The following is a 22,526-nucleotide window of genomic DNA, read 5'->3' as shown; positions in this document are numbered from 1 at the left end:
ACAAATGAGGTCTTCACCTTGTTGGAAGTTTTGCCATCTTGTTCACTGGGCTTGCAAAATAAATGCTGCACACTTCTTTTAAATTTCCCCTTTTCATGGATACATGGAGGCTGGGAGTGAGAACATAACCCAGCTTTCCCAACAAATGAACCCACCCAAACAGCATGCTGCTCTCTCTTTCCTGCTGAATGGATATGTTGGATTTTGGATGGTGCTCCAGAACAACTATTTAAACCTGTGTGACCATAGAAATGTTCCTGGTAGGCAGAAATGGAGACGGGATTCAAAGGCATTGCTATTAACACATACAAACACATACATTGCAGCTGTATCAGAACAAAATATCCTGAAGCTTGCCCAAGGGAAAGAAAACCACCCAAATCTGGATTTAGTAGGAAAAAGCTTTATTTTAGGGCTTCTACTCGAGAATAACAAACACAACACTATAAAAAGGTCCCGCGTGAAGTCCTTTAAAGGAAAATCCAGTCTGTGTCAACTATGGCTTTGTTTTGGGTCTTTTCTGAATAAACATTCATTTATCAGAGACTTGGCCAGACCAGAGAAATGACAGTCTGCTACTCTGTCTCTCACAATGATTATTTTTAAACTTTACTCTTGGACTTTGTCTTCTCAGATTTGCAGGATGGCCCCGGAGGCCTCGCTGGCAGCATCCCTGAACTGTGATCACTTCACATAGGATTGGATGGGAAATGTTACTGCAAACATTACCTCAGCCACTGCCTGAAGGATGGAGTCGCCTTTTTCCTTGGATAATGGGCTGCAAAGAGCCAGAGCATCCTGCAACAAACACCTGCACAAGGATTTCTCACTGCCTCGGGTAATGCCCATGAAAAAAAGCTTTAAAACACAAGTGGAGTTAGAGGGCACAGGGCTGTGCTTGGGTCCCCAGCTGAACCCCAAAACTCAGCTCAGCACCTGTAGCCAGCTACCCAAATCCTGCCCAGCACCTTGCTGGGTCCTTGCCCTGCCGTTTGGGGAAATATTGTGCCTCCTGCTTCATAGCAGAGCTGCAAAAAACCAGCTTTTTGTCTCAGGCAACACAATTCTTTTTGTATCAATTACCCAGGTGAAAGGCAAACCACAGCAGCCTGAATAGAGCCAGCTCTCCCCACTGCAGGTGCAACAAGGACGTTGAAACACTGGCTCGATCTCACTTTTCTGGGAAAGTGGAATTCATAACTTTGTTCTGTGGCCTCACACGAGCGACACAAGCACACCTTTGTCCAGCAAAGAGAAGCCTCCACCTGATGCAGAGGAGCCTGAGCAGGGCAGGTCACCACAGGAGCAACAGGAGGAAAAGCCAGCGTGCTCCTCCAGCCTCCCCAGGGACAGGAGAGCTGCCTCAGGGACGGAGCAGAGCACATCTGTGCTCACAGGAAGAAGGCAGAGGGCAAAGGTTTTACACGGACACTTGGTGGTGGCCTCAGATTCACACTGTGCCACCAGCCACTGCCTACAGATGATTCAGCCATGATTTGCTGCCTCTCCCTCTCTTCGCAGGAGGAGGAAGGGGGAAAAAAAAAAAAAAAAAAAGGTTTTGGTTTCATATAATTAACTGGCTTTGTGAATCCGCCTGGTTCTATTGATTCCTCCAGCAAGGCGAGCGCTCCCATCACTCCAGCGCTGCTCGGGGGATGCAGCTGCCTGCAGGCTGCCGGCCCCTCCCTGGGCTCAGCCCTCTGCGAGCCACGCTGGCTCCCGCTGCTGGAATTCGGTCCAAGACATGTCCAGGGAAAGGCTGGAGGCAGAGGGATCCGCTGAGGAGGCCGAACGGCCGGGCTGCACAGCTGTCACGGACCGTGAGCAGCCGCCTTCTCCCACCGCTCCCGGAGCTCCGGTGTCCCCACCCATGGCCCCGCCATCCAGCTCTCTGCTCAGAAAACATCGCTGTCCCAGTTTTCCAGCCTCACAGGGATTATTTGTGCTATGCCCAACTCCACCCGACTTCTCCATGACGGGCGGAGGGCGAGCAGGGACAGCGCACAAAGCAGATCGTGTGCGGCACTCGGGGTGCGTGGCCCAGCCGTGGGGACGCCGCTGCTGAGGCGCACAGGAGGGGCTGAAGCGAGAGCAGAGGAGCTGCCACAGACCATCCCAGCCCGGCCTCGTTACGGGACCTGACGGCGAAGCCCCGGATCCGCCAAGACAAACAGCAGCGCACAAAGCTCCGCACGTACGCGCTGCTCCGGAGCGGGGGGCACGGCACAGCCGCGATGAGTGAGGCCGGGATGGACATGGCAGGAAAAGGGCACATCTGGAGCCGGCGCCAGGCTCAGCCAGGGCTGATAAAGCTCCAGGCCAGGGCAGCAGGAAGAAGGGGTGATAAGGAGGTGGGTGGCAGCAGCCACGCCGCATCCCTGATGTAAGGAGAGACCCCTCTGCCCTCCCCTCCTGGAGCTGGCTGCCCTCGGCTTTCCTCCAATTGTTGCTCAATGCCACAGACCAGCCGAGGGGACCTGGAGAAGCCCTTGATCTCCCAAGAGCTCTGAAAGCCTGGCTCTTCTGACAACAGACTCCAGGCAGAGCAAACACCACATCCGCACAACCCAAATGTGCCACGAACAGTGTGTCACTGGGTCACCCCGGTCTAAGGCAAAACGGGAGGGAAGAACATTTTGGTCTTTGTTTTACGGCTGTTACCAAGATCCACCCACAAGCTCTCCACGGGTGCCTGGAAACACACCAAAGTTTAAATCATAAAAAAAAAAAAAAAAGAAAAAAGAAAACCACCTTCAAAAATAGCCAAACCCACAACAGTTTGGAAGATGCCCCGGAGCACGCAGGAAGGCGCTGGGCAGGATGCAGGGGACACGAGGGATCCTTCCTAGGGACCGAGCACTACCCAGGGAGCAGAAGGCAGGAGCCGGGTGGTCCCTTGCCCCGGGACTCTGCGACCAACAGGTCCCACGGCCCCGGTGCCAAGCCACTGACGCGGGGACGCTTTCGCCCGTGGCCGCTGCCCGATGCGCGCAACCCCCGCCCGCATCCCCCGGGCATCCCCCGCGGGTCGGCACCGGCAGCGGCGTCTGGGGGGCAGCGGCGGAGCATCCCCACGCTGGCAGGGGGCACCGCGGGACCCCCACGGGACACCAGTGAGAAGCGCTCCCGGCAGCGCTGCCGCCCTCCTCCTCCTCCTCCTCCGTCCTCCCTTCCCGGAGCTCCGCGCGGGAGCGGGGCCGGCAGCGCCCGGCCTTTGTTCGCCCAGGGCCGGGCTGGGGCACTCACATAGTGCTTGTTGGGGATGCGCCGCTTCTGCACGTCCAGCACCTTCACCTCGGCGATGCTCCGCCTGGGCATCGCCGCCGCCGTGCCCCTCACACCGCGGGGAGCGGGGACGCTCTGGCGCTCGCCGCCGGGACCGGAGGCTGCAGCGCGGCCGAGCCTCCCCGCGCCGCCCGCTCCGGGGGCGGGAGGCGGCCCCGGCCCGGCCCGGCCTATCCCGGCCGGCGGGGCGGCCCCACCGCCGCCCGCTTAAAGGGGCGGCCGGCAGCGAGAGTCCCTCGGTGTGTCCGCTCCGCGTCCGAGCTCAGCGCCGGAGGAGAGAGATGTTTCAGAGGGCGCAGCGCCCGGCGGTCCCTCCCTCCCAAGCTTGCCCCGCTTGCGCTCCGCTGCCTCGTGTTGGTTCTGCACCCCGCTCTTGTCCCGCCACAACAGCCCCAAGGCGGCCGTGGGTTGGCCGCCAGCAGCCACGTCCCTAAAGGATGCAGGGGATGAGCAGGGAAAGGTCTGTCTTGGTCAGGACAAGCCGCATACCTGCGTGGAGAGACTGTGTACAAGGGCGTGTAGCGACAGGAAGGGGGAATGGCTCCGAACTGAGAGTAGATTAAGACTGGGTATCAGGAAGGAATTCTTTACCGTGAGCACGGTGAGGCACTGGCACAGGTTGTCCAGGGAAGTTCCATCCCTGGAAGTGTCCGCGGCCAGGTTGGACGGGGCTTGGAGCAACCTGAGATAGCAGGAGGTGTCCCTGCCCATGGAACGGGATGATTTTTAAGGTCCCTTCCAAGCCAAACCAGTCCATGATTCTATCCCTGTGAGCCGGGAGCTGACCAACCACACCCACCTCTGCTCCTGGCAGTCCCTCCTCTGCCACACTGCGTGTCCAGCTGTGCCCTTGTGCCAGCAGAGGAGCCGGGGCAGTGACCAGGCACTTCTCTACATCAGCACTTACCCGTGGCCTCCGTCTTCCCAGCAGCTCCTCAACACGTGGCATAACCACAGCTCTCTTCCCCCGTTGGGCTTTTAATTACATTATAAAGTTGCTCTAGGCTTACACTGGCAGGTCATTAGTTTTCATATGAATTTAATTTAATCATAAACAACTCATCTCACTCCTTAGCGGCTCCTTAAATGTGGCTCTTTTTAATACTATTAACTTTGCTACAGCCACCCCAGAGAATTAATGGAGGTGCAGGCAGGTTGCCAGTGCTTTACTGCCCCTCCCCAAGGGCTCCTCTTCATCCTCCTCCCCCTCAGCCAAGCCCCAGACCACAGTGCCCCTGCAGAGGTGGCTGCAGGAAGGTTGCTGGGTTGTCTGAAGGGGACATCAGGCCATGGTGACCTCCCTGGTGCCTGCTGGGGTGCAGACACAGCGCTGGGTTACTTGTGGACCAGCTGCACATCACCCGCACCCCTGCCCCAGTCATCGCTCCTCGGCCAGACGTGGAGGACATGGAGATGACCTGTGGAATCCTCCCTCCCTTCTGTCATTCTGACATTCATGTGGGATGCTGGGGCTGGACCTGGAAGTGCTCATCAAGAGCCTGGGATAGCACCAGCATCTGGAACTGCAGCTCCTGATGTTGTGTGGAGTGCCCAAGCTGGAGCAGAAGGAGTTTTACTGTTTTCAAAAGCCCCAAAAGATGCACAAATTCTCCAAAGGATGGTGAGGAAAACATCCAAAGCTGCTGCTAAGAGAGGGAGTGTACACTGAGATGTGGAGCAATGGAGAAAGCAGATTAAGAGACGAATAAAACAATTTCCGGTCTTCACATGCTGAAAAGAAAAGGTAGAGAAGCAGTTCAGCATCAGCATGGCCTTCCCCCCTGAGCTGCTGAAGCGATTCCATCACTCCTGGCCCCCGGCAGCACCAGGCACTGGCTGGCAGCTAATGAGCACCCAGGAACAAGCAGGGCTTGGAGAGAATCACAGCTCAGGCTGCAAAATGGCTCCTGTGTTTAATTAACGAGTCTAATGAGGGCTGTTGAGAGGAGAGGAGAGTGGCTCTGCATGCTACCCACATCACCTCCCCAGGGAGAAACTCTGGGAAGCGACTGTGGAGAGGCAGATCCTGCCTTGGGCCTTGCTGTGCCTTGGTCATTTATCAAGGAATCTGTCAAGGATTTACTAAAGGAGTCCAAATGAGGGGCTTGTGAGTGACCTGGGAGTCCTGTCCCCGGCCCACCCCCCTGGGGATGCTGTGCAGGACAGCAGAGATGTGGCAGCAGCACATCCCATGATAAGGTTGGGTGGTACAGGTGCAACTGAGGGGAGTTTCAGGATTAACACGTCATCCCCTGCTGCCCTAACCAGAGGCTGAAGCTTCATGAAGCCAAATAAAATAACGTAACTATAATAAAATAACTACACAGGAGAGGTCACGACCGATACAAGAGTCAGGAACGTGCGCTCTCGCCCGTGTCTGTCAGGATCAGCTGAGCGATTTAAAGCAAGAGGGCAAATGGCTTCTGAGAAGCCACCCCTCAGCTCGGGTGTACAAACGGGTTTCTGCACAGCTCTAAGTGGACTGCAGCTGTTTGGGCACAGCTGGGCAGTCCCTGAGGCCTGCCTGGTGTCAGGGAGGGAATGGAATGAGAAAGCAGTGCCCCACCATCAGCCCTGAGCTGCAGAGGGAACGCTGGCTGCAGTCGTCCTGGCATGGAGAGCCCGCTGCTGCTGCTCACTTCTCAGCTTTAGAACTGGGAGGTTGTGCCCGGTGACTGAATGTCCTGGTCCTCCCTGTGTACTGAATAAATGCATCCATCTTCCCTGAGCCACCTCACAAAGATCAGTCAAAAATTCTGCTCCTACCCCTACAGGGGACAAATCCCTGCAGCTGAAGCCCAGCACAGCAGAGCTGGAACCACACCAGGGGTGGATGTCACTGATTCCCAGCTGCCACCAGGGATGGTTTTCCACTGCTGTGACCCCTGAATTGCAGGGTTCAGGTGCCACCCATCACAGCCAGGCTGGCAGCAGGCAGCACCCAGCCTGCCCAGGGAGAACAGAACCCATGCAGGGCACATGCTCAGCCCTGAGGACAATGCAAGAAAAGTCCTGAAACCCCGAGGAGAAGCAGAGATCTGGTGGAGGGGGTGCCACAGAGAGTGAAAACCCAGGGAGAAGAGCAAGAGAGCCTTTCAGGAGCTCCAGGGTTGTGCCATCTAGTGAGCGAGAGGAAGAGCAGCAAACGTCCAGCCCCTGCCAGCCTGGGAATCGGATCCAGAGCAGCCCAGGATGGGCTGCCAGGGCAGTGTGCCCCCGAAATCCAGCCCCATGCCGGCCAGGAGAGGAGCAACAACAACCACCACCAGCAAGGCAGGGCCAGCACCTCCGGGGAGGCTCGGATTGCTCAAGCCATGGAGATTTGGCATCAGGAGAATAAAGCAGGGCCAGGGCAGCAGGAGCAGAGCAGCGTTTGGCTTCAGAGGGTGTGGATGATTTTCAAGGACTCCTGCAGAGACAAAGGGAGCACAGATGCAGCCATGGGAGGAAAGCACTCAGGCACAAGCCCCAAGACTCTCCCTACCTGCCCTGCTTTTGTTTTCCCCAGAGAGCTCCATCAGCCCGAACTGCAAAAGCCCTTGGGCAGCCCAGAGGAGTTTGGAGCCCAGATGTGACAGGACATGAGCCACAGGGAATGCTGCAGCTGCTGCAGCACCAGGAACTCCTCAGGGCTGTCAGGTCTGTTTTTAAAAATTAGGAAAGATTTTTACTTTTGCTCTGTTTTCAGCACAGCACCGGGACAAAATGGGAGTTAGCAGTTATTTCTGGAATATACAGTATTTATAAATGTATGTTGAATCCTCATGGTTGAAGCTCCCCTCAGGCACTGCCAAGGACATGCAGATGAAGTTAAATATTCCCAGATCTCCTGCTTCACTGGGATACACGGAGTGAGACCAGTGCAGTCCTGGTACACATAAACAAAATGATTAATTACGTGTCCTCAGCTACTCCATTCCTTACTGTCTTGTGGAGCAAGGAGACAGGAACCCTCAGGCTTTGCTCATCCTTCTCTCTCTTCTCATTTAAAACCTCACCACCAACAATTTCCAGTCCCAATTCCATCTCCTTTTCAGCACCTCACCTGAACTCACATCCTGCACTTTTCCCTGGAGTGGACACTGCCAGGAAGGTCACTTCCTGCCTGAAATCCAAGGTCAAATTGGCAGCTTCTGGCACAACCTTCCAAAAATCAGGGCAAACCCACACCAGCTCCATGGGCTCGTGTCAAAGCTGCCCAAATTTAATGTGGTGCATCCTTGAGAGAAATCCATGAGACCGGCAGGTGAAAAGCTCTGAGCAGGGAACAAAGGCCACGTGGGCTCCGTGGTGGGTTCCAGAGGTGGTGGGAGCTTTTGTGAGCAGCCCAAGGGAGAAGGCAGAGATCTCCCCCTGCACTGACAGGGCAAAACATGATTTGCATTCTGGTCCTACAACACACCCCAAGCTCTCCCAAGCAGAGGAGAGCGTGGGAGGAGACAGGGAGGCATCCCTAGGACCTCTTTGTCCCACAGAAACACGGGAACTGCGGCTTTTGTCTGAGATTCCTGTTCAAGCCAGGCCAGCTGATTCAAAAGGAAGAACAAGCCACGCAGACATGCTTTGCACTCAGGGTGCAATACTCACTCCTCACCAAGCAGGGTCAGCCCAGCACCATCGGAACACGCACGGAAGCCATCCAGGGAGCGGCTGCTTCGCTTTCAGCTCCACCAGAATTGCAGCTTGTCCCTGCCCCTGAGCAGCAGGAGAGGCTCCAGCTCAGTTTTAAAGAACTGGAGGTTCAGCCTTGCAAAGGTCAAATGCCAGCAGTTTCCCTAAATCAGTAGAATCCAGACCAAAAGCAAAGCTGATCTGAGGGCACAGCTGGCAACCAGGCACAAAATCAGACCCATGCCCAGGTTTCCGAGTGTTACTTTATTAGAGAGGTCTTTACATCAGAGTGGTGGCCCCACTGGAGATATTTTACAAAATATTTAAAAAAACCCCTTTTTATTCAAAGCCACATGTTTTAAAAGGGTGTCCCCCCCAAAAAAGCAAGCTGGGTTTAATCATGGTTCCTTCTGAGCAGGGAACAACAAAAACATCCTCTTTTGAAAGGAGGGAAAATGATAACCACGCTGTAAACGTGACAATCAGATGATGTGCTCCCCCTCTAGGAGAGGGACACAGTCCTGGAGCCCTGGCACACCCAGGGAGGGAACACTAAATAGGAAAAGGAGTGGACAGAACCATTCCTACCTCTGTCAGCAAGGCTGTGTTGCCCTCTCCAAGATGAAAATCAGCTGGACTGGAGGAAGGGACAATTGATTTACCACGGGGGCATCGCATCAGCTTTGAGAGCCCCCAGAAACAGTTCCTCCTCATGGCTGCAGGATGTCCAGAGAGGGACGATGCTCCCTGGGCTGGTGGAGAAGGCACCAGAGGCAGCACTGCCCTTCAGCTGAAGGAGGAATGTGGTGACAGAGTGCTGCAGGACAGCTTCTGCAGGCCCCTTCAGGGACAGGCACTGGGCTCTGATTCCTGTGACACAATTTCGTAGAACAGCTCCAGCCTGACCCCAACAGGACCAGGATCAGAACCACTGGGGCTGTTGTAACACATTCCTAACGTGATTAAAAGCCCCCAATCAGTCCCTTGTCTCATTTAGGAACATCCCTTTGCATTCATCAACCTTACATCAGTTCCCAGCCTGGCATTACCACATCTCAAAGGCACAATGCACACTTTGGAGATGGGGCAGGAACCCTTCCTATGCTCATTAACAGAGACATCACTGCTGTGAAATCAGAGGAAACCTGGACTGGCCCAAAGAGACAGAGCCTTGCTAGCTTGCAGGAAGCTTATAAATATGGATCAGGAGCTCTAAATGGGTAGGAAATGCCCACCCCAGGTACAGAGTTAAAGACCTGAGGGCTGCCTCCTCCAGCCGAGTACCGAGAAGTGAGGCACATCACATCCCACCTTTCTCTGAAATGCCAGTATATCAACAGAGGAGACTTGAAAATAACAACTTTTTCTTATATTTTTTTTTTTTTTTAAGCAGAAATATTTTTTTCTTGCTTGAGAAACAGGCCTAGAACAAACAATGTTGTCCAGAGGAAAACCTAAGTGCTGCCTTACACCTTTGGGTTGTGTAAAGAGGAAGGTGCTGCCAGTGAGGTTCCTGACCCCCTCCCCAGCTCTGTGCTCCGAGTCCCACCCAGCAGCTCAGCCAAGCCCTGCCTTGTGCAGGGGGACGGGACAGAAAGGACAGAGGACCTGCTCTGCCACTCTGTCCACGACTCCCAGCCTGGAGAACCATCCAAAAAGCTGTGGCACATCACAAGGAGATGAGCCATCAGTGGACAAAGAGATGTCCCCTTTGCATCTCTTCCCTTTGCATCTCTTCCCTTGTTTCGCCGCTCCTTTACTCCTCCCAACTGATGCTCTGCAGCCATAACCCGCTGGCCAGGCTGGCTGAGCCACACAGCCCCACACAGAAAGGACTTAAAAACCAGTCTCAAGCACCTGTGTGATCCTGAGAGCTCTGGCACGAACACCCTTCACCCTCCACTCATCCCGAAGGCACATGACAGTGACAGACCCTTCACCGTGTCACCGCGGGACCGAGCGCCGTCCCCAACCTTCCCTCTGCACCTGCACTTACACTTCCTCAAGGACCAGAGCCTGCAGCCAGCTGGACACTTGAATCACCCCAGAATCCTGCTAACAGTGTTAGCTCAGTGCCAGAGGGGCTGTGGTCACGGCAAAGGAACAGCAGAAGCACCTTTGGGAGGACATCGAGTCCGTTTCTGCATAGTCTGTGTGGGGAGGAGGGGGAAAGAAAAAACCCAGCCCTCCCTAGGCAAAAAACCCCAAATCACTGTCTCTCTGTGGCAAAAAAGGGCCCTGTGGAGAGGAGTAAGCGAGTGTTGGGGGCCTCAAGGCCAAGGTGAGTTTAAGTCGATGCCAAAGCTGCTCTGCCCCAGGCCAGGCCTTACAAAGGACTGGGACAGGAGCAGCCAGGGTGGAGAGAGGGGGTGACAGCCCTGCCCTGAGGGGCTGTTCCTCCTGATCACAGTGGTCACTGCTCCAGTCTGAGCCGACAAACCCAGTGAGCACCAGGCTCAGCCGGGAGGGAGGCATCCAGCCAACAGTGCAAGTACGATCCAGAGAGGGCCCTGCCCCCATTCCCAGCCTGGAGCTCCTGGGAAAGCCACCCCAACTTCCAGTCAGCATTCCCTCAGCACAGAGGCCACATTTATCCCAGGCAGAGCGAGGGGACAGGAGGGTGCTGTGGTAAGAAGGGGCTGCTGAGAGGATCTTCCAAGTCCAAGTCACCCCCCTGCAGCCCAGGAGGACACAGCCAGTACCAGCTGGTGGCCTGCCAGGCATTACAAGCTCTCTGAGGAGCTGAAGGGGACGAACTTGGCGTGTTTGGTCGGGGACACTGGCGTCTGTCCATCGGCCTCCTCGCTGAGCTTGAAGAACATCTCCTGCTCACGCTTCTTCTGGTTCAGCTCATCCTCCAGGGCCTTAAGCAAAGAGAACAACACAAGAGCTGTGTTTGAGGTTGTCCTGGAGCTATGGGCACTGTCCCCTCCTGCCAGCCAGCCAGGACACCCTGCTCACATCACACTCAGCAGGCCTCACCTTCTTCCGTGGCCTCAGCTTGTCTCGCCACTCCTTCATGTGCTGGTTGTGGTTCTCATCCAGGGACTTCAGCTTCTGGGTTTCGTGCTCAATCAGGAGGTGACACTTCTCATTCTAAAAACACATCAGTAAACACAACACCCATCAAGCAGCTAGAACTGTGCATCAAACAGGATTTGTCTTGGCCAGAGGCATTCAGAGCCCTGAGCTCCACGTTTAGACACGGCAACAAAAGCCTCTCAAGGCAAGAGCAAGGGGACATCAACTCACTACAGCCCTCTGCAGCCACTTCTCAAGAGGCTGAGACCTGCACAGGCAGCTCTGGGAGACCAAGCCACGAGGGATGAGTACCTGCAGATGCTGGAGCTCGTTGGTGTTGCTCTCACACTGGGCCTGCATGTCCTTCATCTGCGACTCGTGCTTCTGCTGCTGGTGCAGCCGCTCTGCCTTCTGCCTCTTCTCCTCCTGCAGAGCAAACTGGGGGAGAGAAAAGCAGGGGCCTGTGTAGGCAGCATTGCCCTGGTCCCTGGGGCTGGCTGAGAGACCAGGCCAGCTTCCATTATTACACAGGAAAGAAGGAAAAGCCCCAAGGATGCTTCCCAAGACAAGTCACGATGGAGACAGCGCTAAAAACCACGCGTGATGCCACAAAACAGAGTCCTCTAACCCAGCAGTGGGTTAAAATCTGGAAATATCTGCATTTTCCCAAATTCCCTTCTCCCACCAAGCCAAGCCTCAACTCCTGGTGCCTTTTCAGGCCCTGACCTGTTTGATCTTCTCCCTCTGCTCGGCAGCGCTGCCGCTGGAGTGGATGTGGAGGCTCTTCTTGTACATGGCCATGCGAGTCTTGCCCTCGCTGCGCTGGATTTTGGGCAGCCGGGCCCTCTCCTGCTGCTGCCGGACCTTCAGCTGCTCCAGCATGCGCTGGTTGTAGCGCTGCATTTGCTCCCTTTCCTGCAGACAGACAGGGGTCAGAGGAGCAGGGACACCTCTCCAGAGTCCTGGGGAGAACAGAGAGAGCTGGAGAGCAGATTTGGGACTAGCGTGGAAGTGGCTGGTGACACTCCGGAGGGACAAGAGGGGGTGGCAAGGACTGAACATGCTGTGAGAGAAGGGGCTGGAAGTGCCAGTCTGCACTCCCCGCTCTGGGAACCAACCATGTTAAATCCTGGGCAGTGGCAGATTTCCAGAAAAGCCCCCCAAAATTCCCAACTTCTTGCACATCAAATGCACACAACACAAAGCAAGGCAGCTTTATTGCCTTCTTGCCACCAGCTTTAATCTGGTCCTTTTTCACCAATAATGACCAAGCCCTTTAACTCCCAGCCCACCCTTCCCCCCTTACAGCCCGGAAAGGAAAGCTCCAGGGACACCAGGACACTTTGCTGACCCCCACCAGGGTGGGAAGGTGCAAAGCCTTCACCTTCTCGTGCTTCCGGAGCAACTCATGCCTCTGGAGGAAATACTGGTCCTTCAGCTGCTGCTTGACAAGCTGGTGTTTCTCCTGCTGCTGACGCTCTTCCAGATCCCAGATGCAAGCTTCCCGGTCTGTGGGGAGGAGAAGGAGCAGGAGATAACCCACTCTGGCCTCTCAGCTTGGTCACACAAAGTGTCCCGAGCTCAAGAGACCTCTGTGCACACAAACAGTGCAGCAGATGTTGATGCTGATCATTCACCTCCTGTTTTCCAAGAGAAATTGGTTGCAAACCATATTGGAGCCTGATTTCTTTCAATTATGAAGCCTAATTGGTTCATATTTGTAAAGCTCTTTGAAGATAAAAGCACTAAGTATTATTATTGCTAAACATTTAGACAGGACCTGGCAAGGCTGGTTTTTTCCACATCCCATCCTGCCAGCTTGCAACCCTGTCACAGCATCTGCTGTGTGGGAAGAGCCAGGGCTGGATAAACCCATGGTTACAGCATTCCCTCCCCTCCCTCACAGCCTTTGCCACCCACCTCTCATGAGCTGCTGCTTCTTGTTGAGGCACTCACGCTCCTTGTCGCAGATCTCTTTTTTGTTCTGGGCAGTGATGTTCTTCATGGCCTGCTCCAGGTCCTCTTTCTGCTTGGCCAAAAACTCCTGTTCCTGTTAAGAAAACAGCAGGGTCACCATGAGCCCTCCTCCTGCTGCAGCTTGGAAAGCAGCTGCTGGCGGTTCAGAACCTGCCAGTCCCTCCAGCAGCAGGGATGCTTCCATCTACTGCACACTTCCCAGTCCTGGGACTGGGGGGATCTGCCCTGAGCCTCACCATGGTTTGTTTTTTCTGGGTGAAGTCGTCCATCTTCGCCTTCAGGTTCCCCTTGCGCTGTTGCCGTGGCAGCTTCTCGACCTCGTTCTTGACCTGTGGGGAAGGAAATGAGATTTCCCTGCAGATGACTGTAGGTGAGGAACAACCCCACCTCGTGCCACTGAACGGCTCAGGAATCACCCAAAAGCAAGGGTTTCCCCATGAAACACCAACTGCTTTCCTCGCAAGTTCTGCCACGAGAAACGCCGAAGCCTCCTGGGAAGAAGGAGCTGCAGGGAAGCAGCTTCCCTCCCTCCTATCCCCTTTTTTTACCTCCTTCTTCATCTGCTTGAGCTGCTCCAGGAACCTGGCGTGGTCCCGCTCCTGCTCCAGGCGGATGCGCTTGGCCTCCTCGCGCCGGCGCAGGGAGTGCTCCTGCTCCATCCTCTCGATCTGCTGCTTCTGCTGCCGCTCCAGGTTCTCCAGTTCCGTGTCATAGAACTTCTTCTTTGCCTGGCCGGGAAGGCGACAAAGGAAACAGGTCAGCCTCAGCCTCCTCTCTGCTTCACTGCCTTCCAAAAGTTATAAAGGAAAAGGGAAAAGAGAAAAAAAAAAGGGGTTGCTCCTGCTTGGATTGAGCCTCTTTACAAAGGAGGGAAGCTTCCAACCAACACCTCACACGGTTTGAAGCTCTCTGCTCCAACAGTGCCCTGGAAGGAGAAGATCTTTAAGGTCCCTTCCAACCCAAACCATTCTCTGATTAACTTCCAAATTATTCTCCCTCCACAGAAGCTGCCCGTGGAGGGACCAAGTGTGTGAGCCCAGTTTATTCAATTTACACTCAAAGCCTTGCCAGATTTCTTGCTGTCACACTCAGGCCATGCTGCTTTCTCGTTCAAAGGGGTTTTTTCCCCTGTGAATTACAACAGCACTATAAACTGTTTCTCACAGTAGCCATGAAGAGACATGAAAGAAAAGACCATTAAAGAGAGAAAGTCCAGAACAACCCTCCCCCTGTTACACCCTGCCAAGCAAAGGCTACCCGTGCTTCCCAAGCTGCAGGGGGCTTGATGCCCACAAAACCTCCACCCTCCATCCATGCTTCAAATCCCAAAGGGGTTCCTCAGCAGTCCTGTGATGCCCAAGGTTGTCACAACCCGGAGAGCAGCCCCCTGTGTGAGGAGCTGGGTTCCCAGCTGATTCCCAGGGGTTTTCCCTGCCCTCGTACCATCATTTCCTGCTCGAAGCGCCGCAGCATCTGCTCCAGCTGCAGCTGGTGCTTGTTGTTCAGCTGGGCCTGGTTCCTGTGCTCCTCCTTCTGCAGGAGACGCAGCTCCCGCAGCTCCTGGCGCCTGCAGAGGGGCAGGGGGACAGAGGAATGCAGAGTCAGGCAAGGTCGGAGGGATGGGATGGGCAGAGATGGTCACAGCCACAGGCAGAACATCTCAGCAGCGAGTGGAAGCAGCACCTCCATCCCCCAGCACCCTGCCCAGGCTTTGAGCACAGGCAGGAGGGAGATCCCAGCTGCCTGATGTGCTCCTGGGCACTGGGACACTGCAGGAAGCAGGATGCTGCTTCTGGGAACTGCTGGAAAACCATCAGCTTCCACAGGTAAGGCCCGTCAGCATCCACAGCTTCTCAAACAAGCCCTGGCAAAGCTTTTAAAGTGATTCTGCAGGCACTGGCATCCCCCAGCACCCCAAATACCCATTGTGCCAGCTGGGTTAGTGCTCAGTGGTCCTCAAATCCCAACTCAAGCCAAGCTGGACTGCTCTGCACCAGCCCCTGTGCTCCACATCCACTCTTACTCACTCCTGGGGGGCAGAAAGGGCAGTTTTCCCAAATTCTGACCCATCTATCACGACATTGCATCGCTCCCCTCATCCAGCTCACCAGCAAATGACCTCTGCTAATGAGCTTTCACATAAATCTGATATTGGGGCCGAGGAATAAAGCAGCCACAGGGACACAAAGTGTTTAGGACAAATTATCCTCTCAGGGAGTCCCCAAGAGCAGCACCAGGGAGCCTGGAACTGGGCATCAAATGAAACAATTTGTCTTTTAATTATTTTAAGGGCCTTTTCATTTCAGTGCTAGAAACTGCAGCTCCTCTTTCTGAGAGTGAGTCAGGGAGGTTCGAAAGCTGCAAGAGGAGTCATGGAGGAGGGAGGAAACACCCATGAATATTAAATGATGCTCCAGGAGTTTACGACTCCCTTGGCCTTTCTGTTAATGAAGTCTGAGGGGATGTGAGAACAAAAGGAAGAGGAGCCTCTCCAGAAGATTTCTGAGCTTATTTCCATTGAGCCAGGCATCCCCAGCCCTGGGGACGCATTCAGTCATCCCCAGAGGACAGAGCCAGACACAGCAAAGCTCCCCTTGTCACAGTCTTGCTGCATCTTGAGCTGCATCCCTCCTTCCCTTGTCCAAGTGGGAGCAAGACAGGGCACAAGAGGACTTCAGGTCACTCCTGGATTAGCTCACAGAGAGGAAAGCCCTGCCCTCCCTCCACCCCAGTGCCCCACTTGCCTGAGAAACCTCATTTCTTCATCCTTCTTCTCGTCCTCGCTGATGATCTTGGAGGTGGTGACGCTCACCTCCACCCCGTCCACCACGAACTTGCGGGTGCGTTTCAGGGTCTTCTTGTGCATCTGGGAATCCTGCGGTGGGCAGGGAGGAAAGGAGGAGCCCGTGAAGCAGCTCCCCAGGGCTGCAACAGCTGGAGCCCTCAGAGCAATTTTAATAATCCACATGGAGCACAACCTGTCAGTGAATTTGGAGATCCAGCCTGGCCACCACAGCACAGAGCTGCAGGATTTCCACCCTGAAGAAACCCGACCCACCTGCCAAAGACCCTTCCTCACCATGATCTAACATGGCTTACTCCCTGAAAAACCCAAATAACTCCTTTCCCCATCTAAAGGACCGACTCAGAGAGCAATTCCGTGTGTGGCATCACATTCCTCCTCCTCCTCCTCCTCACGGAGACCAGGTGTCCTGGGAAAGGTCGTGAGGAGGGGAACATTCCACATTTCCAATCATTAGGGATTGCAGCTCCTGTGGGGGATGGTGGCTCTCCAGCTCACAGCAGGAGGTGGGGAAAGTTTTGCCAAGAAAGGTTTTTGGGCACGTTTCTGTGCCGGGAAGTTCTCACTCACGCAGGCAATGTGATAAAGATCTTGTGCAACACATCCCCCTGCCCCCTCAAGTCACAACATTTCTTCTCCTGGAGCTCAGCAAATACCATTCCAGTTATTCTGCCTCTTCCTCTAAGCCATGCTGACCTGGTCAGCTCCAGGTCCCAAGCATTCCCAGCCTCCAGGAAGCTTTAGCAAAAGCCAGGAAGCCTGGGAGGTCTTTGTGCAGCCCCTGCTGACACAAACCAGGCCAGATGTAGGGCAGGTTGGGAAAACTGAGAGAGGCACAAGCCCAGATGAACTTTTTCCTGGGGCCAGGTGTCCTAGAGAAGAGCAGCAGAGCGATGGGCTATGGATAAGGTTTAGAAGTCACTTTTGGGGCTTCACACTTGAGCAAGGACAAGTCAGGCTCGTGGCGTGGTTACTTCACACAAAATAGCCACAAGACATCAGACTTCCCCTCGATTTCAGTGGTGTGGGACAGCAGAGGACACGAGAACCTGCAGCAGCTCCACCAAGAGCTTCTCCTTCACTTGAGGACATTCCACGTCCCCCTGGCACAGCTCAACCCAGCTGTAAATGCTGTGCTGGCCTGAGCCCAGCCAGGACAGGCAACACGGCAAACAAACCCTGGAAAGCTTTCCCTAGGGAAGGGTTCCTCCCTGCTCTGTGTCCTCCAGCACCCTCTGGCACCACTCTCACCTTGAGGGAGATGGAGCCGCTCTCCCTGCTGAGGGACAGGTCAGCAGACAGGGAGATGGTGAGGTCCATGCTCTCGGAGGCCGAAGTGCTGCCGGAATCCGAGTCCCCTTTGGAGCGGCTGCCGGGGAACGGCGCCGGGGGATCCAGGATTCCATTGGCCAGCTTCTCCTCGCTGAAGTTCTCCAGGAGAACACTCTCTGGTCGCTCCACGATGCTCTTCCTCTCCCCAAGGCTCTTCCTCTCCCCAAGGCTCTTCCTCTCCCCAAGGCTCTTCCTCTCCTCCCTGCCCGGCCTGGGCTCCTTGTTCTCCTCCGTGGAGTTACCCAAATGTCCAGGCTGCAGGATGATGTCTGGCTTGTCCTGGGTGGCCGAGCTGGTGAGGGGTTTTGTGGAGTGGTTGCTCTCTAGTTTGCCATTGTCACTGCTCATCCCTTTATCCGAGACTTTGTCACTCTGGCCATCCTTGCCGGTTCCCACGGAGCCGTTCACAGCGCTGGGCAAGGAGGAGTCCGGAGGTTTCTCCCCGTCAAAACTCAGCTGGCTCGCCTCAGAGGGGTCCCGCTTGTGCTTCCCAGGGGGCTGCAAACACAGGGAAGGGAAATGTTGGGTTTGGCACCACCACTCAACACAACTGCAGGGGCTACAAGGCCCTTCTTCAGAGCAAAGTCACCCACAGCTAAAGAGTTATCGGGAGGAAGTTTCCCTTTTGGGACATCTGCCCTGGGATATTTCCATGCTGCTCCAGGTTTGTGGCCCCAAGGACTGTGGATCCCGGGTGGAAGGAAGGGGAGCTATGAAAAACTCCAGAACCTGCACATGCTGAAGAGGCAGCTGAGGAATTTGCACACCAAAATCCTTTTCCCAAGGCTAACTCCAGTGTGGATGAACCACTTCCCTTTGTGACAGAGGAGGGAGGTCGAGACATGTCCCCAGGCAGCTCTGAGATGTCCCCTTCCAAGAGCCAAGCTCAGGGGCAGATCTGCCCAGCTCCCTCCTTGGGCTGGTAGTCTGTCCCCTTTGCTTCCACTCCAGCTTCCCCAGCCTGCATCAGGGCTTATTTTCCTTTTTTTTTTCCCTTTTCCTTTTGTTTTTTAGCCACTTTTCACCAGCCCCTCCTGCAAGCGGGCACTGGGCCACCCGCCAGCACCATTGTTTCTCCATGCCCTTGGCAGCCACCAAACCCAGCCCCTCCCTGGCTGAGCAACCACTTCCCCTCCACCTGATGTGGTCCTGAACAGCTTTTGGAGCCTGGAAAAGCTGCCAGGCTCTATCCCCCAGCACAGCCACACTGGTGAAGCTGCTCACCGAGGCAGACTCCAAGGAATCATCCTCCTCTGCTTCATCCCGGCTCTCCTCGATCTCCTCCATCACCTCAGCCTTGGCCTCGGCCACCAGCTCCCGCAGGGCCCTGTTGCTGGTGACCTTGCTGACGAAGGGATGCTGAAAACCGAGCACAGTGAACTGTGTGAGGTGGCCAAAACCACACCTTGTGAGCTCAAGGACGACTTTTGGCTTTCAAAGACCTGAGGGTGTGGTTCTTTCCAGTGTCACCAGGATTAAACCCCAGAGAAATTCCCAGGAGAGAGGCTGGTGCTGAGGTTAAGGGCACACTCTGCACACAGATGCTCCCCAAAGCTGCTTTCTGGCAGCAGCCCCCTCCAAAAAAAGCAGCAGCAGCATTTAAACAAGGGGACATCTGCCCACAAAATGTCACCAGGAGCAGTCTGCAGGGTCCCTGGGAGCAAACAGAGCCTGGGGGAAGGTTTAATTGGAACGGGGCTGGAATCACTCAGCGCTCACAGAGGGGTGTTGGTGCTGAGCTGCAGCAAAAGGCCGGGGAGTCCCTGGGGTGGGTGCACCAGCACACAGTGAGGGCGTGCAGTCAGCAGGGAACAGCAGCTCCCAGGCTTTTGCTGTGCTTTTGGGAAGGGGCAGGAGGAAAGGAATTGAATTTCAATCAGGGCTAACCAGGTACAGCCCGAGCTGGCTGCCACATGGGCGCCTTCAGGCAGCAGGAGCTGTTTCTATCCCAGATGGTGTCCACAGGGGCCCTGCAGTTTGCTCCGAAGGGAAAAACACCGCTGATCTTTTCCAGAGTGTTTCAGTGGCTGAAAAGTGCCATGAACTGTCTAAATAATAATCTGAAACCAGTCTGGGGCTGGTGCTGGTCCCTACCTCCAGCAGCTGGGCAGCACTGGGCCGGGTCTCTGGGTTCTTGTCCAGCGCCTTCTTCAGGAAGTCTCTGAACTCCAGGGACCTTCAAACACAGGTGGTGGTGAGAAATTCAGCAGAGGAAAGGCTTCAAATGGCACAGGGGTCAGCTTGATCCCTTAGCAGGTTCTGTCCCAGCTTGCAACTGGCCACAAAGAGCATTTTTCTCTCATGGAAAACCCTGTGCTCAGTTACTCCAATTATTTGTAAGAGAATCATCCACAGGGCTGGGTCAGGGACCAGGTTTTGCTTTTACCTGTGATGGCAACAGATGGTGAACCCTGGCCCCTGTGCCCCAGGGCCAAGACAGAGACGGGGAGGACACAGCAGGAGCTGCTTGGGGACAAGAAGCCATCCCCACAGGCCCAGTGGGAAAGGGTGGCTGTGAAGGACCAGGAACCCCATAGGAGGGCACCCTCAGCCTGCAAAGTGCAGCTCTGAGCTCCAGAGCGTGTCCCTGATGTCACTCCTGGCTTCTGAGCAACTCCAGAGGCAGCATTCCCACCCTGCTCTGCTGGGGCTATGCTGGGACTCCAGTGCTCTGCCAGTGATTTGCTGCTGCAGGTTTTATGATTTATAAATAAATTAATGAATGAATGAAACAAACAAACAAATAAATAAATAAATTATAAAAATTAACTGGCTCGGTTCCTTTTACATGCAAAAGTGGCTTTCCAGACTTCAGGGAAAGCAATTCTGGAGCTCTTGGCCATCTCCACCTTTAGAGAAAAATCTGCCTTTCATACCCACGGGATGTTTTGAGAACAGCCAAGGGGTCACCCCTGGTTTTGGGGGGCTGGGGGTGAGCAGTAGCTCTCCCTGTGCTGTTCAGTGTGAGCATCCTGACTTAGCCAGCAGTGCCTCCCCAGCCCCTTGCACACAGCTGGGCCTGGAATACAGCTAAAATCCTACTCAAATTCAACAAAACTGCTAAAAACAACTGGTTTTTCTCTGTGTGTGAGCTGGGAGCTGCTCCCCGTGCTGCCCCAAGCCCCCCTCACCATTTGGAAGGGCAGCTGAGCGTGGGGGGGTCGGACTTGGCGATCTTCAGCAGGACCCTCATGGGGTTGAGCTCGTGGTGGGGTGGCTCAATCTGGGCCATCTCGATCAGGGTGATCCCCAGGGACCAGATGTCGGCCTTGTAGTCGTAGGGAGTGTCCTTCATGGTCTCACACATCACCACCTCCGGGGCCATCCTGCGAAGGGCAGAGCAGGGCCGGGGTGACGCCGCTGCCACCCAGCACGAGCCTGGCAGCAGCAATTAAACGCTTCAAGTAATCCCCAGCGCTGCAAAAACCCAGCTTTCCACCCCAGCTCCGGGCTTCAGAAGCAGCAGCATCTTTTCCAAGGGGTGCAACCCCCTCCCTCCTTCACAGAGCAGCCGAGACAGCGCCTGGAAACCCCCAGGCCGCTGACATCTGGCGCGGATGTTGCTCCAGAGCATCGATTAATCCCCGAGGTTCCATTCCTTCAGCGAGGCAGGTGATTTAGAGGTTGTGCTGCTGGGGCAGAGACTCATTCCCATGTGCTTGGAGTGCCTTCAAAGCCCATCCTGCCCCCGGGGTGGGGGGAGCAGGGAGAGCACACTCGTGTGTCCCTCGCACCGTGACCCCTGTGCTGGCTCTGTGGCACCACACAGAGCTCCCACACCACTGAGGCTGCTCACAGCTCTGCTCAGGCAAGGAAAAACCTTGGAAATGGCCAAGAATCCTCATAAAAATCCTCCCACCCTAAGGCACTGTGGTCCAACACACCCCAGAGCCGTCAGACCCCGCTTTGGAGCAAAGCTGATTTTCAGGAGCCAAGCTCCTCGTGAGCACAGGATTTCTCAGCAAGCAGGGACTCACCAGTAAGGGGTCCCGATGAAGGAATCTCGCTTCTGCAAGGTTTTCATGTTCTTGGCAGACACTCCAAAGTCAGCTGCAAAGAGCAGTAACATTAGAGGCCAGAGGAAAACTGAAAAACCCTTCTGAGTTAGCACACTTGGCTGAGACACAGACTGGGGAGCAAACACACACTGAAGGCAAGAACGTGATACCACAGGCCGTGTCCTCTGAGCTGAGCATCAGGAATGGAACTTGGTTTGGGGTCCATGACCCCCAGGATTTTCCTCTCCCATTATAAAACAGGCACAACTCCCTTCTGCCAAACCTGACACATCTAGGAGGAAGCTGAGCTCTTTTCTGCAAATAAAAGCAGCTCCATGGCAGATTTCAGGGCTTATTTCCTAGCAAAAAGCCTGATTTTAGAGCAGAAAAACCAAAGTGCTGTTACATTCCTCCACAGCAGATTTCAGGGCTTATTTCCTAGCAAAAAGCCTGATTTTAGAGCAGAAAAAACCCTAGTGCTGTTCCATTCCTTCTCTCCCCTCCAGCCACTGCGAGATGCCTCTCCCTGATTTTGCCCCTTCCGTAGAGAGCAGCTGAAGTCAACCCAAATCAAACTGGTCAGACCTGCAGAGGGTACCGAGCCCACTCCAGCTGGATTTGCTCTCCAGGACAGCCCTGGTGGGAGCTGGAGGAGCTGTCACCCACCTGCAGCCTGAGCTCAGGGTGTCCCTGCCTGGGGGTCACCCTCTGGGCAGTTTGTGCAGATAAATGGGCGCTCTCCTCCCCCAGCAGGTCGCTGGGTGCCAATTTAACTCCAAACCAGAGCGAGCTGGCAAAGCAACCCTTTGGCAGAAGTCCCCCTGTCACCACCAAACCTGCTGTGCAGATAAGAGGAATTCTTCCAGCTCCCAGCACTGCCAACTGGCACCCTGCACAGGATGCTCAGCAGGCCAAAACGCACAGGAATCGGGCTCAGAGAGGGATTAAACAAACTCGGGGAAGAAAAAAAATCCATTGGGGACCTGAGCGTGGCTGTGGTTTGGGGGCTCAGCACAGCACACAGCTCCGTTTGCCTTCTGTGGAACAAAACCTTCCCCTCATTGCTCTGCTGCTCCTCTCAGGCAGCAACGAGCACCCCTCAATCCCAACACACTCAGGGACATCCAACCCCCACATCCAGCTCCAGCTGTCCTTGGTGGAGCACGGAATGCTGCCGGGGCCTCACCGAGCTTGATGTCCCCATCCTGGGTGAGGAGCACGTTCCCAGCCTTCAGGTCCCTGTGGATGATCCTTTTGCTGTGCAGGTAGTGGAGAGCTTCCAACATCTGGCGGCAAATCACCTGGATCTGGGGTTCAGTCAGGCCCCGGTCCAGCTCTGCGGGGAGGGACAGGGATGTTAAACAGGACAGGGACAAAGTGATGCTCCAGCTGAGCAGCAGGAAGGCCCAGGTTACCCAGCAGAGCATGGCAAAGCCTCTGTCCCTGTGTCAGAGCAGCAGGAGACGATGGAAATCAGCTTGTTAAGGTGATTTATTCCC

The 22,526-nt window shown here is 55.1% G+C and overlaps 2 protein-coding genes across 2 annotated transcripts in view; both read right to left on the bottom strand.

Moving 5' to 3' along the window:
* Positions 1-3,318, bottom strand: part of SH3PXD2B (SH3 and PX domains 2B) — a gene marked incomplete at its 5' end in the record, with an annotated part of 58,099 nt that extends 54,781 nt beyond the window's left edge. Inside the window, one exon of the mRNA XM_082291737.1 lies at positions 3,247-3,318. Within this exon, the coding sequence (XP_082147863.1) occupies positions 3,247-3,318 (72 nt within the window). The remainder of the gene's footprint in view (positions 1-3,246) is intronic.
* Positions 3,319-8,177: 4,859 nt separating this feature from the next.
* The window catches only part of STK10 (serine/threonine kinase 10), a 41,325-nt gene continuing 26,976 nt past the window's right edge, over positions 8,178-22,526 (bottom strand). Inside the window, exons 4-19 of the mRNA XM_082291319.1 lie at positions 22,214-22,363; positions 21,007-21,079; positions 20,161-20,355; positions 19,124-19,205; positions 18,254-18,388; positions 16,949-17,527; positions 15,639-15,769; positions 14,338-14,461; positions 13,443-13,622; positions 13,131-13,223; positions 12,838-12,967; positions 12,302-12,426; positions 11,644-11,832; positions 11,230-11,355; positions 10,879-10,992; positions 8,178-10,760 (exon numbers count right to left, since the gene is read on the bottom strand). Coding sequence (XP_082147445.1) covers positions 10,620-10,760; positions 10,879-10,992; positions 11,230-11,355; positions 11,644-11,832; positions 12,302-12,426; positions 12,838-12,967; positions 13,131-13,223; positions 13,443-13,622; positions 14,338-14,461; positions 15,639-15,769; positions 16,949-17,527; positions 18,254-18,388; positions 19,124-19,205; positions 20,161-20,355; positions 21,007-21,079; positions 22,214-22,363 — 2,567 coding nt within the window. The 3' untranslated portion in view covers positions 8,178-10,619. The remainder of the gene's footprint in view (positions 10,761-10,878; positions 10,993-11,229; positions 11,356-11,643; positions 11,833-12,301; positions 12,427-12,837; positions 12,968-13,130; positions 13,224-13,442; positions 13,623-14,337; positions 14,462-15,638; positions 15,770-16,948; positions 17,528-18,253; positions 18,389-19,123; positions 19,206-20,160; positions 20,356-21,006; positions 21,080-22,213; positions 22,364-22,526) is intronic.

The sequence above is a fragment of the Coloeus monedula genome (genome assembly GCF_965178545.1).
Source record: "Coloeus monedula genome assembly, chromosome: 15".
Taxonomy (NCBI): domain Eukaryota; kingdom Metazoa; phylum Chordata; class Aves; order Passeriformes; family Corvidae; genus Coloeus; species Coloeus monedula.
Note: the sequence above shows the minus strand (reverse complement) of the source record. Positions and strands in the feature narration are given on the sequence as shown.